A 15822-nucleotide genomic window follows, 5' to 3' on the forward strand; every position below is an offset into this window, starting at 1 on the left:
TTTAGAAAGGGAGTTGAGGGTAAGATTACAGATCTAGATTTGTTTCTATATGTATAGAATATCTTTGGCAATATTCACAATAATATAGACAATGGAAACCCTACTTCATACAATTTTTACAAAGATTAAATGAGTTAATACTAGATAATTGTTTCAAAAAGTGCCTGGCACTTAATAAGTACTAGAGGAGATTTTGTTGAATAAAATAAAAGAGGAATTGCTGCAGTGGGCAGACAGGAGATGATAGGCAGTGGTGGAAGGACTTATTTCATCTCATGCTCTCAGGCAACTTTTGAATTTGGTAACATGGGCAAATAATATTATTATTATTTTTTTTTATTATTGACGTGGACCATTTAAAAACTCTTTATTGAATTTATTACAATATTGCTTCTGTTTTTTATGTTTTGGTTTTTTGGCATGAGGTTTGCAGGATCTTAGCTCTTCAACCAGCATTCCCCGCATTGGAAGGCGAAGTTTTAACAACGGGACAGTCAGGGAAGTCCCCGTGGGCATGTATTATTGATACATATTTTGAAAGTTAAAATTAAGTGTATTCAGATACATAAAAGATAATCTGAGGGGATCAGAGACTGGAAGGAGGTCCCACCCAGCATCCCCGGGAATTAGCTGGAATTGGTCAAAGACTGCATTGTGTAGTGTGAAAGTCAGGACGTGAGGCAAAAGCGGAGGGGGGCGGGTGGACACCAAAACACCCACGCCCCAGGGCCCACTATAAAAAGCACTTTTGAAAACATCAGACTGGAAATGTTTTTTTTATTTTTATTATTATTATTTTTTTAAATAGCCAAAGCTCGTCCCCCCAGGAGGCGTGTTGCAGCTGCGGGCCGTGGCAGTTCCCAGGTGATGTCAGTCCTGGCCTTGCGCCAGTCCCGGCCCCTTGGAGACGGTCTTGGTGGGTTCAGCTTGACTGTTTTTCCTTCCTGAGACTTGAGGACACCTTCCTGTCTCAAAGAAAGCAGCCTTTCCAGGGCTTTCTGAGAGCCTGGGGCGGGGGAGGTGGTGGGCCTGGGCTGGGAGGAGAGAGGGAGGCAGGGGAAGGTAGGTGAGGGGTGGGGAGGAGGGGGAGGCTGCATCGAAGAAGAGTGAAGCCTGGGCGAGCTGCAGACAGGCCCAGCTCCGTCTGGGTGGCTTCAAAACCACCCCACAGGGGACGGGAGGGGGCGTGCTCCTTGGGAATCTGAGACCCGTCTCCCTGACCCCTTCCTCCCGCTGCCCTGGCTGCTGCCTGGGGGGATGCACTGGGGTGGGGTGGGGTTGGGGGCAAGATTCGTTCCCACGGAGTTCCCAGCTGGTCAGCGCCTCCTCTCTTCCCTAAGCTCTGGGCCCATCCCTCTCTCCTCTCTGGCTAAAGGCCCGTTGCCAGTTATCTTCTGAGCTTCCAGGCGTGGGTTTCTACAGATGGGATGAACTGCAGAGCGGGTTCGAGGCCTCCCTGTGCTCCTCATTGTGTAACCTCGGGTCAGCCACTGCTCCATTATGGTCTCCATCTGTGAAATGGGTCACACCCGCCTTGCAGGGTGGATACGAGACTCTGATTCTGAGACTCTGGTTCCCACCGTGTAGGCTGGACTCTGGGCAGGGGAGAAGACCCAGACTTGGAGGGATGAACTTTTCTGTCTTGTTCTGGAAGCCCAGCCTCTTGCTGGCACCTTGTGAAGCCCTGGGATGCTGCCGCGTGATGGTGGAAGCCAGAGGTGTTGTGAGCAGGGGCTCTGACCCAGCTCAGGGGCCTGGAGAGTTGCCTCCTCTCAGAACCTCGACACTGAGCACATGGACACCAGAAGAGGAAGATGAAGGGGTGGCTCTGGACTCTGCGTGTATGCTGTCTCTTCAGTTGTGTCCGACTCTGCAATCCTGTGGACTGTAGCCCACCAGGCTCCTCTGTCCACGGGATTCTCCAGGCAAGAACACCGGAGTGGGTTGCCATGCCCTTCTCCAGGGACTCTTCATGCCTGGGTCCAAATCCTGGGCTGTCATTCAGTGGCTGAGTGACCATGAGGATGCTAACAGTCCCTGCCTCTCAGGATTGGAAGAAGTAGATAAATTATGGGTTCCTACCAGGCCTGGCACAGACCTGGTGCTTCATGAGCTCCCCCATGCTTTTCTCCTCTGTCTGCAGGGGCTCGCCTTGCTCTGAGTACTTTGCAGAGCAGCTCTGGGTGCCCAGAGGAGATGTGTCAGGGATTATCAGGTTATGTTCAGGGGAGGTCCAGGGATCTGCAAGAGCCCCAAGCACTGCATCTCATGCAGGGGTGGCCTGAACAACTTTGCAGGACCTTTGCACACTCGGCAAAGTCTTTTCTTGCCTCCGAGATATCATCCTTATGTTTCCTCTTCCTCGTTCACACACCCCGACAGACCTTGGAAGCACCCATCATATTTTTACTCTTTCTTTGCTCACAGCCTGTTTTTCTGATAGACCTTGGCCTCCATGAGAGCAGGCACCACATCTGTCTTACTCTCTGGCCAGAATGACTTTTTCAATCTTGTTCTGCAAGCTCAGGTTCAGTCCAGGCCCTTACAGGACTGGGCACATACCTGGTGAGGCTGTGTGGGCCAGTGGTGAGAGTTCAGTGAGGCTCTGCAGCCAGAACACCTGGTTCAAATCCACTTGTTGCCAGGGGCCATGTAAAGTTGGGCATGTTCCCTATGCCTCAGTTCCCGGATCTATAAAATGGAGCTATAACTTGTTGAGTAGGTTACATTAACTTACATAAAGTGTATAGACCAAGACCTGACGCCTAGTGGGACCTTAGAAAAAGTCAGGCACTTTTCCAAGTCTAGAGGATCTGGGTATTCAGAAAACACCAACTCCTAAATTTTATCAGTCTTCCCTCCACAGGGCCAATCTTTCCTAGTTCATATAGCCCTTCTGGTCTACTTTGTGCAGGCTGTGCTGAAACGACGAAAACCAAGGCCCAGAGAGAGGCAGACACCCACCCTAGGTCACACAGGAACAGTGGCCAAGGTAGACAAGGCCAGGTCTCCTGTCTTCCAACCAGTTCAACCTCAGGATCTCCTTGGTTTCCAGGCCCTGGTGGCCTACCCTCTGACCCTGGTCCCCCCAGGAGCCCAATCCCAGGCTCGTGGGGCCTACAAGTCTGGTCTGGATTAGACACGCTGGTAAGCAAATGCCAGGCCCCCCCAGCAGGCTGCCTGGCGGGACCAGTGCTCACAGCTGCTGAAGCTCACAGGGATATAAATCATGGTGGCAGGAGCCTGTGGGGTTGGGACCACCTTAGCCTCCTGAAGGGCACAGGGGCCTGAGAGTCATGGGCAGAAATGCCTGGGCAGAAAAACTGGGGTTTTTTCTGTCCTCTGCTGGGGCAGCTGGAGCAGGGCAGGTCAGAGCAGGCCAAGAGACCATTGGCAGGCCTTAGCTCCTAGAGGGCCAAGATCTCAAGTTTTAACTTTTGCTCTGGAGTTATTTACAAACATGCAGAGAAGTAACATAAGGACTGCACAGAACTCCAATATACCCTCTACCTGGATTCACCAAGTTTTAACAGTTTGCCACATTTGCTTTGTCTTGCTCTCACTCTCACAGTTAACTTTTTTCTGATCCATTTGATAATATGACACCTACATCATGTCCTTCTACTCCAAAATACTTCAGAGTGTGTTTCTGAAGCACCAGAATATCCTCTTACATCACCATACTGTTAGCAAATTCAGTAAATGTAATGTTGATGTACGTGTGTGTGCTCAGTTGCTAAGTCGTGTCCGACTCTGTAACCCCGTAGACAATAGTCCACCAAGCTCCTATGCCTGTGGGATTTTCCAGGCACTGGAGTGGGTTGCTGTGTCCTTCTCAAGGGGATCTCCCCAACCCAGGTGTCGAACCCGAGTCTCCTGTCTTCTGCACTGGCAAGCAGATTCTTTACCACTGAGCCACCTGGGAAGCCCCAAGTGTGACACTGATATGACACCTTAATCTGTTGTTCTTACTCCAGTTTTGTCAACTGCCCAGTAACATCCTCTGTAGCATTAATGCCCGGTAGGACAGGACCCAGCCCAGGGGCATGTGGCATTTTGCTGTTCCTATCTAGACTTTAGATATAAGCCCTCAGGAGGTAAAATATACAATAGCAAGAGATGTAGACAGGTTGAACAAAGATGGTCAACCTTACATGTGTGTCCTATAGACTGATGATTTTGTAAATCTTCTAAGTTCTCATGATAATTCATCATTCTTGTGATTATATATGGTTGCTTAATAAGTTAACTTGCTGAATATGCTAGAGTTTTGGGGATTCTATTCTGTAGTGTGTTTATTTGTTTTAAATCTAATAGGAGCATCATAAAATGGAAGTGGTCTGGGCCACTGAGGGGAACTAAAAGTGCTGGAGGAGCCCTGAGCTAGACAGAGGGACTTTGCATTCTCAGCTCCAAAAGCTGTGCAACTCTGGCTCTTTGCTGTCCCTGTTTCTCCATTGGTGTGGGTGACCTCTGAGGCTTTCCAACTTGCAACTGTGGAATTAGAGAATCCTGAATGGCAGGCAGGAAGACTTGAGCTCCTCGTGGCTCAGCAGAGCCAGGGACTAGCTAGTGGACCTCGGGCAGGTTGCTTCATCTGTATGGGCTCAATGTCTCATGGTGAAATGATGCACTCTGAGATCCTTCTTGTGCTGATGCTCCTTGTGGCTAGAAGGTTTGGGTGGAGAGTGCGAACTGATATTTAGGCCTCCCCTTCAGGGTCCCAGATGGCCTGGATGAAGTTGCTCATCCCACCTGCCTCAGCCCTGGGTTTCTCCTCCCTGAACCCCTTTAACTCTATCCCTGAGTAAGCCCTCACCCAGCCAACATGGAATGGCTGGGTTGTCCCATCCTAAAGGCAGAAAGCATGTGTGTTGGGGGCAGGGATGTTTGGCAAGTGGCTCCCAGAGATACTGGTCCACAGCTGTGCCTCTCCCAAGTCAGGTGTGTTGCGCTGGCCTTGTAGCTCACATGGGCCCCAAGATGTTAACTGTCCACTACCCAGGAATAAGGCCCAGGGAAGACAACAAGCAACAAAACGTGCAGAATAGAGCACTATGCAGCTGCAAAAAAGCATGAGGCAGCAAAAAAGCATGAAGCAGCTCTTTCCACACTGAAGTGTCTCCCAGATGTATTGTTTAGGGAAACAAAAAACAAAACACGCAAGTGCAGATCAGTGTGTGAAATGTCACCTCTCACGTGGAAAAACAAGATACATGTGATATGCCTGTATCTACAAAGACTATTTCTACAAGAATCCCTAAGCTCTGGTTAACAGAATTGCCTCTGAGAACCGGAAGTGAGTGGCCGGGAGAGGAGACTCGTTGTCGGTTTATTCTGTGTCTTCTGAAGCGTGAGCTCTGTAAGTGCATTGTCTATTTCAAGGGGAATATGATGGAAGCAACCCAGTATGAGGAGGTGTGCGTGAGGGGCTCCTAGGATGATGCTAATAGCATTTCTTGCTCTGCATGCTGGGTGCGCAGGTGTGCTCAGCCTGTGAAAGTATACTTAATGGCACATGGACCGTCCTGCACTTATGTTACACTTTGATAAATGTTTTAACTTAGTATGTTGTAAATGATTATTTAAGCGTATGTGTTTTACAAAAACTCTGCAGGATTATTACAGTGTTAACAGCGGTTGTCTTTGGGATGGGTGATATTTCTAAGATCCCGCAGTATTTGAGTTTATATATATAGATATATATACTTATATATACAATGAATACATAAGCAGAGAAATCTATAAATACTTTTTCAGAACCAGTAATCAGTAGAGAGCATTTCTGGAAGGACACACAGGAAACTGCTAGCAGCAGTTGCCTTTGGGGAGGAGTCTTTCACTGCATCTACTGGATACAACTGGCCTTGTTTACCCAGCGCATAAATGGCATATTAAAAACTATTTAACAAGGCAAAACAAATAATTATTATTCTGTCTCAGCTGTTCCCGCTAGTTAGGGATTAGGCTAGGGAGACTGGGAGGGGTCAAGCAACTTCTCCGGGGTCGCCCAGCAAATCTGGTGGCAGAAGTGGGCCTCTAGCCCAGAGCATCCAACTATCTGCTCTGTCCTCACTCCCAGGTTTCCTGCCATTGACAAGGTCACAGTCCTTTTCCCATGGCTTTGCCAGGGGCTGCCTGGACCTGGGTAGGTGTGGGATGTACAATGTGCTTTCCTAATTAGCTCCCGAAGGGGAACTGTTTGCTGATCTGCAAAATGGGCAGCCCCATTTCAGGCTCTGACTGAGGGCCAAATACAGGGTGTGACAGAGTGGGTACAGCATGGAATCTGGAGCCAGGCTTCAGCTGGTAAAAAGTGTCTGTTAAAAAAAAAATTTAAAAATAGGCATACGAAAGTACGTGGAGGAAAGGGTGGCTGCCTGATTCTGCCATCTCTCCTGGCCCCTCTCCTTGTTCCCTGCCTCCAGCTTCCCCAGCTTCTCTGATCCTGGACCCACAGGGACAGAGCCCCACAGAGAGAGCCAAGAATGCTCCACTGACCAGCTGTTCCCATCGCCCTCTCGGCTGGACCTGTGAGATGGGGAAACACCACCTCCCACCTCCCAGGGCTGCTGGGAGGAAAACAAGGCTCACAGGGGCTGGCACCCTGACTGGGGCATCTCCAGGGCAGGGGAAGGAGCTCACTTTGGGCTTTACAGGTGGACAGACCTCACATCATTACCCTGCCATGCCCCAGCCATGTGCCTTTGGGTGTCATTATTTCTTCAAATCATCTCAGTTACAACAGGGGTAAGAGTACCCCCTGTTAGCACACACTCATTTGCACATGTGGAAAACCACATGCCTCCCCAACCCTGTTTGTAAAGACATGGATAAGGGATGGATTAAAGTATGGTACATTCATAAGATGGAACAAACAGCTACTAAAGAAATGAAGAGAACCCTTTACCTTTATGTACTGACTTGGGATAACAGCCAAACTAGATTAAGAGGAAAAAAAAATGCATGGAGCAGAAAGAAGGTAACAAGGGGCTACTGTCTGTGTAAAGGGTGGAAGAAAACATACATGAGTATTTCTGTATTTGCTTGGTTATTTACACGGAATAGAGAAGTCACGCAAAACTAGTGGCTGAGCCTGTCTGCAGCGGGAGAACTGTGGCCGGAGGACAGGAGGGAGGGAGGCTTTTTTTACCACATACCCCTCTATACATTTTGAATTGTGAACCACGTGGATGAATACATTCCTCATTCAAAAATAAATAAAATTAAGATTTTTCTTTTACCAGCCACACCAGATACCCAACAGTTGTTCAAGAAGACAGTGATGAAAGACCGGTTATCTCGATTTCTGGAGAGGGAGACCCCTATCTTCCTCCAGCCCCATCCCCTCCAGGGCACAGGGTGGCACCTGTGATGCCTGTGTCTCTTCCAAGGTCTAGGAGAAGGGCCACCTCTGACCTCTGATGTCCCTAGGCCCCTCCCTTCTGCAGCTGGGAACATCTTTTACTTAAAAATACCTTTTATTTTAAACCCATCAATTCTCTCTCTCACACACACACCCACACTCATCCATAGACACGCACACATCCTGTCACCAACAGTCTATGTTTTTCCAAAAGATCTGCCTTGTCTCTGACCAGCCAGGTCTGGGGCCGGCTGGACGGGTCCTCACGGCTCTCCAGGGTGGGGCGGAGGTGTCCCAGGGGGCCTGCTCTGAGGGTCATGGGCCCAGGTCATTGTCCTCTGGTCCCTACACAAAGAAGGGACCCAGGTTTGCCTCCTGGGGTCTTCTCCCCTTTTCACCCAGTGGCTGGCCTCTGGCCTTCTTCTCAGGGTCCTGCTTGGAGCAAATGAAACAGGGATCCAGGCTCATCTCCGTGGCACTCGAAGTGGGGCTACCCCCCTCACCTTCAAGCAGCTGCCCCCCAGGTCACGACGGCTTCCCTGTGGGAAGGGAAAAAAGAGGTATTAGGGGCTTCAACTGGGTCTCCTTGAACACTAGAACTAATCTCTGTGTCCAGCAACAGGGGACTTGATAAACACATCAGTTAGCTACACAATCAAGTTCATGAAGCAGAATGCAGAAGACACTATATGGACTAACAGGGGATGATGCTGCAATAACATCATTTAAAGATAAGACCAAGGACTGGTGCGTGCTCCTGTGTGCTGAGATGTCCAGAGAGAAGGGCACATGGGAAACGGCTAATGGTTTCCTCAGAGAAGAAGAATGTGATGAGGAGGAGACAGGATGGGAGGGAGGCTTTTAAAAAAACTCTATATACTTTTTTACCTTTTTCATTTCTTCCCCATGTAATCTGTTGCTTAAAAAAATCCAGTACAGGTCAAGTCATACAATTTTACACTCAAGGGCATAACACATTCCACAGTGGTTCTCCTACTGCCCGGGCTGGTGACTCGGTGGCCTCCTCATCAGCCTCAGAAATAGATTCTAGAATTCTGGCCTCCCTGCCTTCATTCAAGGTGTTCCCAGGAATATGCACTCTGGTCCTTTCCTGGGAAGATTTCTCTCTTCCTGCAATTGCCTGGCATTCCTTTCCTTTCTGGGGCCAGGATAAAACCCAGAAGGGGAATATGGGATCTCTCTGTTCTCCCATTAGGCTGGGAACTCAGTGGGGTGACTGAGGAAAGTCCTTCACTCTGTAGCCCCAGTTCCAGCCTGGGAACTGGCATGGAGCAGTTACCAACCAATGCTGCTTGGATCAGGGAGGGTGTCCATTGGAAGACGAGCTAATGGTGGCAGCCCTGGAGGCCACCTGTTTCCCTCACGTGGCAGGGACAGTCTCTCCCCGCTATTCTGAAGTCTGACACCAGGATTTCAGCCTCACTATAAGCCAGCAAAGTCACAGACATCAGAGCACCCCCTCTTTTGTGTCCTCCAGCATTGCATGAATGGCTCAGAGGCACCCAGCCAGTTGGTAAAAAGGGCTGGTCTAGAAAATCCATGTTGTCCACAGTCTGTCTGGTTTCCAGGGCATGGTGGGGTCTGAAATCCCACTGTAAATGCTCATTCCTGAGCCTGACTAGGGGATGATGGGACCAGCCTTTTTCTCAGTCATCTAGAGAAATAGCTGACCATCTGGGAGCTCTGCCTCCTGCCCCCCTCCACTCCTGGGCCCAGGTTGGGGCAGATCCATCCAGATGCGAGCCCAGCCTCCCTTGAGGCTCTCTGGGCCCAGGGACAGCGTGTTCATTCACAGGCAAGGCTATTTTGAGGGCTGAGGCCACAGTCCCAGCAGAGCCTGGGGCTTGGGCTTCTCAGACAAACTCTGGCAGCCGTGGCTGAGAAGGGCGGGTGGGGGTGGGGGTCGGGTTGAGGTTGGAGGATAGAAAACCAGCTTCCCACCTTTTCAGAGTCAGGAGAGCCGCCTCTACCCTACATCTGGCAGTCATCGTGAGACTGGCATTCCCTTGAGAATGCTGAAACTGTTCACCTCCCTGAACCTCAATCTCTTCATCTATGAAATGGGTGCAAAATGATTGTACTTGCCACCGCAAGGATGCAATCAAACACAAGTGCAGCTGTGAAAGAGGCTTGTAAACTGCCAAACACACTTAGAAGAGGCCTTGACTAGGCCCCAGATTCTTTGTCCCTTTGCCCCTGAGTGCCAAGGGCTCTGCTAAGCACTGTAGTTAGTAGGTGGTTAGAGCAAAGCAGACCTGGGCTTCAACTCCAGGTCTATCTTGGACTACCTGCCAGACCTCGGGCAAGTGACTTCAGCTAATGGAGCCCTGGTTTCCCCATGTATAGTTACCATGAGGATTATACACATTAACACAGGTAAAGCCCTTGGCAGAGTCAGGAACATAGCAAGTGTTCAACGGACATTCACGAGCATTAGAATCAGCATCACTTGATGATGGCGTCTCCTTGCCCCACGACTCCTGGGCTGGTATCCCAAGTGGGGAAGGCTTTACAAGATGATCTTTATGTGACCCCTACCCTCACGTGACAAAAGGGAAAACAGGGCAAAGACAAGAACCCCCTACCTCCCCTTGCTATTTCTACCACCGAGGGCCACACCTAACCCCTCCTTAAACAAGATGCTGCAGGGAGCTATCTCCATGGTGACGCCAACCCCTGACCAGCCAGCTTGGGGCAAGGTGGTAGCTCAGAGTGAAGGGATAGGGTCCAGGGCTTTACAGCTCTCTGGAAGGCTCCCATGGGCTCCCCAAGACAGCCAGTTTTCTTCCAGTTGAGTCCTCAAGTCTTTGAAGAGCCAGAGCCAGCCAGGATCTCCCCTTCTGCCTACTCCCAGAGGAGTCTGTGGACTTGAGAGCATGGCTTCTGCAGCCAAATTTGGCTGGGTTCTAGGTCCTGTAGACAGATCCTAGGGAAGGAGCCAGATCCAGGTGAGGCCGTGAGACCAGCAGAGAAGCCCCCAGGCTACCTGCTGTGTGGGTGGGCGCATGATGGGCACACCCTCTCCCCCAGGCCTGCTGTTACCAGGCCTTCCCACGCTAAACTTTCCTATTTCCCAATCGAGCAGGCCTGAGTTTGAATCCTGGCTTCTTCATGGGCAGTGTCTCTGAACCAGTGATGCCATTTCTAAGCAGATAGGGATAACCAGAGCACCTTCTTCCCCAGCTACTGGGTTTTTTTTTTATCTTTTTTAAAATTTTCTGCACCATGCAACATGTGGGATCCTAGTTCCCCGACCAGGGATGGAACCTGTGTTTCCTGCATTGGAAACTCAGAATCTTAACCACTGGACCTCCAGGGAAGTCCCTGCTGGGGGATTTAATGGTAACACATGGAAGGTGGTTAGCATGAGAGATCAGTGCTCATCAAGACTGCTGACACTGCTATCACTGGCCTGTCTTCGCCTCCCCTTTGTGTGTTGCCATTTTCAACGTCTTCTCTTCTTTAGGTCATGGTTTCTGACCCCAGCTCTCGCTGTGCCTTCCTCCTAGAACATCTTTCCCTACCCTTCAACCTGCCTGCCTCCATCCTCCAGCATCATCGGGGACTTAGCCCCCGGGTCAGGGGCTTCCTCTGGCCGTGACAGTCCCTTTGTGCACCCCCATCAGACCATAGCATCCCTCTTTTCACCTCCAGGCCCTGCCCTGCCCCACACTGGGAGTTCCCGACTGCAGTATACCTACAACCTGCTTCTCTGGGAATGTTCTCAGAGCCAACAAAAAGCAGCTGTCAGGTAGCTGAGGTTTGCTGAACGGAGTGAATGGGTGAAAGGCAGTCAGGGAATATCGCTGAGGGCCTAGTCAGCCCTTCACAGCCTACGCTGGATCACCCGCAGGCCCACCCTAGCTTCTCCGTCCAGCTGGGAGCACAGAAAAGGGCCCACAGCTGGGACTAAGAGGGACCCTGGAGAGAGTTCAAGTCTGAGCCTACCAAGACTGACTTAGGGAAACGGAGGCAGCCATCAGGGTGAGAGGCCAGAATGGGAGTCTGATGAGCTGGAAGGGGGTGGTCTGAGGCTAGGACACAAGGGCTTTCCTCAAACAGAGTGAAGAGGGGAGCAGGGGCAGCTTTGAGAACCAAAGACTGGGGGACCCAGAGGCCTGACTCCAATCCCCCATGCTTTTTTTTTTTTTAATTTTTATTTTATATTAGAGTTGATTAACAACGTTGTGTTAGTTTCAGGTGTACAGCAAAGTGATTCAGTTATACATATACATGTATCTATCCTTTTTTAGGAGAAGGGGACGACAGAGGACAAGATGGTCAGTTGGCATCACCAACTCAACGGACATGAACTTGAGCGAACTCTGTGAGCTGGTGAAGGACAGGGAAGCCTGGCGCGCTGCAGTCTGTTGGGTCGAAAAGAGTCGGACACAACTGAGCGACTGAAGAACGACGATCATTTTTCAAATTCTTTTCCCATTTAAGTTACTACAGAATTCTGAGCAGAGTTCCCTGTGCCCCCAATGCCCTGTCACTTTCCAAAAGGTCATGGGCCAGTCAGGGACTCTCTCAGCCTCAGTTTCTGCAGCTGTAAATGGAAGCTGCTGGGATGCAAAGCTGTCACACAGACAAGACTCCTTACGCTAAGAAAAGCCCAGGCCAGAAGGGGAAAGGCTAGGGGTGAAGGGGCTCCCTGGGACTGGTGCAGGGGAAGAACCAGCTTTCAGCCACAAGTGCCCTTCCGCAACCTCTGCAGCTGCTCACCCTTACCCAGTCCCTACCAGCCTGGTGCCCATCCTTACCTAGGACAGACCACGGAAGCCTACCTCAAGCTCTGCTCCAATGACTCAACAGTGCCTTTCCTGGACACTCCATCCCTTTAGGGGGTGGGTATCCTCAGGGGACCCCCTCATTCATGCTTACTGCTCATGAGCTGGGTACCTCGGGCTCTTGACTGGGGGTGTGCATCCCCTTTTCTTCTAGCCTCCTGCCCCTGCGTCAGTCTCAGGATGCAGGACAAATCTTTAACAAAAAGGGCAGTTCAGGGCACACACACCCAGCAGACCCGGAGCCTGCATTCTGGCTTCCGAGCTGGGTGGTGAGGGCACCACTGAGCCTCAGATCCTCATTAGTGATAAAATCAGCAAAGCTACCTGCCTGATGAGGGTTCCTCCGAAGGTAAAAAGAAAGAAGACCACGAAGACGCCCCTACATAGGTGGAGCTCAATAAACGATGCCTTTGTTATGATCTCCCCACGCGCTGTTCCCAGCACACCTCTAGTTGGAGGGAGCGTCTCTGGATGAGCAATCTCCATCCTCTAAATCACGCCTGAGCGCCGGGCTTCTCTGCACCCCGTGTTTGGGGGACACTGTGAGCTGTTGTGCTCCACACCAAACCCTGGGCTTGGAGGGCCGCACCCCCGACGACTCCGTGTTGGTTCCCCCCTCTCTTCACTGGGGTCTCCGCCTCTCTCTTGCTACCTAAGGGGCCAGTTCCCTGACCCCACGGGCACAGTGCTGGAGCGCGGCGCGCACTCACCCCCTTGCGCTGGTTGCTGAGGCAGAAGGTGCAGATGGAGCGTGGCTGGCGGCCGCCGTCGGGGGCGGCGGAGACCGCGCTCTTGGCACTGCCGGCAGCTCGGAAGCACGGCTGCCCGTCGTCGGCCGCGTCGCCCAGCAGCAGCACGTTGGCCAGATGTGCGATGTAGCTGGACGCCAGGCGCAGCGTCTCGATCTTGGACAGCTTGCGGTCCACCGGCTCGGTGGGGATGAGCGTGCGCAGCGCCGTGAAGGCCGTGTTCACGCTCTGCGTGCGGTCCCGCTCCCGCGCGTTGGCCGCCTGCCGCTGTCGCACCACCACCACCGGGCCCGCGCTGCCCGCCGCCCGCCGCCCGCCCCCGGGGCCCGGGCCGCGCCGTGCCGCCTCCAGGCCTTCGCAGCAGCCGAACGACTGATCGGAGGCGTCGCTCTCGCTCCGGTTCTCCTCGTCCTCGCTCAACAGCCGCACGTCCGGGTACAGCACGTGCGCGCCGACGGGGCGTAGCAGTGCGAACGCCATGGGCACTCGGCCTCGTCCCTGGATGAGCAGCGTCCCGGCGCCGGCCGCGCCCCGCAGTGCGCTCCCGCGCGCTCCCACGGCCCCTCCGGCCGCAGCCTTATAGCCGAGGGAGGGGCCAGTCCGGAGGCCGCCCCGGCCGGGGCGGGGGGGGCTCCGCCCCGGCCAATGGGGAGGCTCCCGCCGCCGCCCGGCCAATGGCTAGGCGCCCACCGCCCCCGTCCCCCAGGTTGAAAGCGGCCCGCGAGCTGGTGGCCCGCCCTGAAGGCTCCAGGTCCCCGCTGGCGAGCTGGGTAAACGTGGGGGTCGGCGAGGGTGGGATGGCCTATACCCAGATCCAGGCTCATCTTCAGCCTAGATCGCCCGGAGACTGCAGGCAGATCCCTTCTCTCTTGGCTTCAATTCCTTGTTTGGAAAGAGGGTTGCAGGGAAACCAACTCGGGCTTTTCTGCCCTCAAATTCCGCTGTTGTGATGCTGCAACTCAGGTGTTGTCAAATAAGGGGGGGTCTTTTAACTTGATAAATTCCCAGATTCCTCCCAATCTGATTCAGCAGATCCAGGAATCTGCATTTTCTACAGGATGGTGGTGTCCACGGAGAACAATCGGAGAAACACTAATAATCTTTCCAAATAAGGACTCAGTGGTGTCACGTCCCTGACAACAAACAGAAGGGAGGGGGAGAGAGAGAGAGAAAACGAAAACGAAACACACAAACGCCAGTAGCTCTATTCATTAATTTACTCATTCAACAAATACTTATTGGGTCCCGGCTATGCCAGGCATGGTTTTAGGTGAGAAGAGAAATGTGAACAAAACGAATTCTTGGCTTTCACAGAGTTGGCGTTTTGGTTGAGGTTCTACCACCAAAACGGTTGTGCCAGACACAAGGCTGCGTGCTTTACTGATGGTTACTGTTTCTGCTGAAGTTGTGGGGAAGTGCCCCTGATTGACAGAGCTCTGTTCCTCAGGGTGAGTGAGAGCACTAGCTCTAGCCTGTTTGTCTTCATGATCACCCCTGTTATGTCTCCACCCCCAATACAAGGAGAGCTTCTCTCCCTCACTCCCCACAGTCCCATCCTGTGCGGCCGCCCTGGCTCCCAATCCACACCCTCCCCTTTCCTTCTGCTTGAAGTGCCAACACCACCCCCTCAAAACACAGGCGCTTACAGAGAGAGGGGGTGGGAGGAACTATCTTCCCTGTTGCCTTCCTTCCTTCTGGAAACCTTAGATTGTTCAGCCAGATTTCTGACATGTCCTTTTCCTCAGAGGCTCTGGGAAGAATTACTGAAATGATGATGGTTGCTGGGGTCCCCAGGTTGCTCATGTCACTTTCCCAGCTCCCTTCGGTGGGGCTGGCCTAACCTGGATTCACTTGGCCTTGACAATAACTTTCTCTTTGGCCCACATGGCAGCCTGTGAAGCAGAGAGAGCCCAGGGAGTGAAGTCGGAGGAGCTCTAGGTACGTTTAGGCTGCATCTTCCTTCTGGGCGTCAGTTCTCTGGACGATGCCTCTCAGCTCTGCCATGCTGTGCTTTCCTGGCTCTCTGGACCCAGGCCAGAATGGGGGAGAGGCGGGGAGCTGGAGGGTTTTCCTTGGCCGCTGGGAGAGCAGTCCCTGAAGTCTTCAGGCCCTAGAGTCTTTGAGAAGGTCTGTTCCTACACCTGGCTTTCCCCCACCTCATTTGACCATGACCCCAGCCAGGCTGGGCTTTGGAGAGGAGGAGAAGGAGTCTGCTTGGCCCCCTCCCTGCAGGGCCAGCCCCACACGCAGCCCCAGGCCAGGCTGCTGCTTCCTGAGCCGATGAATTATTACCGGGAGATTTCCTTCCCTGTCTGCGCCTCCTCACAGGGGCTCCCGCTCCCTTCACTTTCGCTTCCCCCCCACCTTCTCCCCCTCTCTTTTGCTCTGGACCCTCAGGCAGCTTGAGATTCCTCTGTCCAGCCCCCTCCCCTTCCAGCAAGACCCGGAGGAGCCAAATAGGGCGTGAACTGGGCCCGGAAGGCGGGGAGGGGGGCTTCCTTGGAAGGCGCATTCATTCATTCGCTCCTCAGGCAGGTTTTGACACAGGGGACCCTGGGAGTAAAATAAAACCATGAATGAGACTCAAGGCCTTCTGCAGCCCAGAGGGGAAGGCAAGCTGTAAACAAAGAATTGCAGGACAATGTGGACAGTGCAAGCCAGGGCCTGGCATCAGAGAGACCCAGTTCCGGCCCAACGTTAGCTGCCTCTTGGAGTCTCAGCTTCCTGCTTTGAAAACGGAGGAGTAATAATAGTACTTATTCCTAGGGCTTCCCCGATGGCTCAGTCGGTAAAGAATCTGCAAGCACTGCAGAAGATCTGGGTTCGATCCCTGGGTCAGGAAGATCCCCTGGAGAAGGAAACGGCTACCCACTCCAGTATTCTCACCTGGAGGATT

At 52.4% G+C, this 15822-nt stretch overlaps 1 protein-coding gene and 1 long non-coding RNA gene across 2 annotated transcripts; one reads left to right on the forward strand and one right to left on the reverse strand.

The window, feature by feature from the left end:
• The first annotated feature begins 1590 nt into the window (after positions 1–1590).
• On the forward strand, positions 1591–9778 carry LOC120868783. Its single transcript, XR_005722309.1, has 3 exons — positions 1591–1676; positions 5813–5817; positions 9596–9778. It is a non-coding gene; the product is annotated as an uncharacterized LOC120868783 (long non-coding RNA).
• TCF15 (transcription factor 15) lies at positions 6887–13540 on the reverse strand. The gene is made up of 2 exons (XM_040247634.1): positions 12888–13540; positions 6887–7905 (listed from the first exon to the last, which is right to left on the reverse strand). Exons 1-2 carry the CDS (start codon positions 13404–13406, stop codon positions 7831–7833), a joined length of 594 nt encoding a protein of 197 aa, XP_040103568.1. The 5' UTR covers positions 13407–13540; the 3' UTR covers positions 6887–7830.
• Positions 13541–15822: the final 2282 nt, after the last annotated feature.

This window comes from Oryx dammah, unplaced genomic scaffold, assembly GCF_014754425.2.
Source record: "Oryx dammah isolate SB20612 unplaced genomic scaffold, SCBI_Odam_1.1 HiC_scaffold_10, whole genome shotgun sequence".
In the NCBI taxonomy this organism is placed as follows: domain Eukaryota; kingdom Metazoa; phylum Chordata; class Mammalia; order Artiodactyla; family Bovidae; genus Oryx; species Oryx dammah.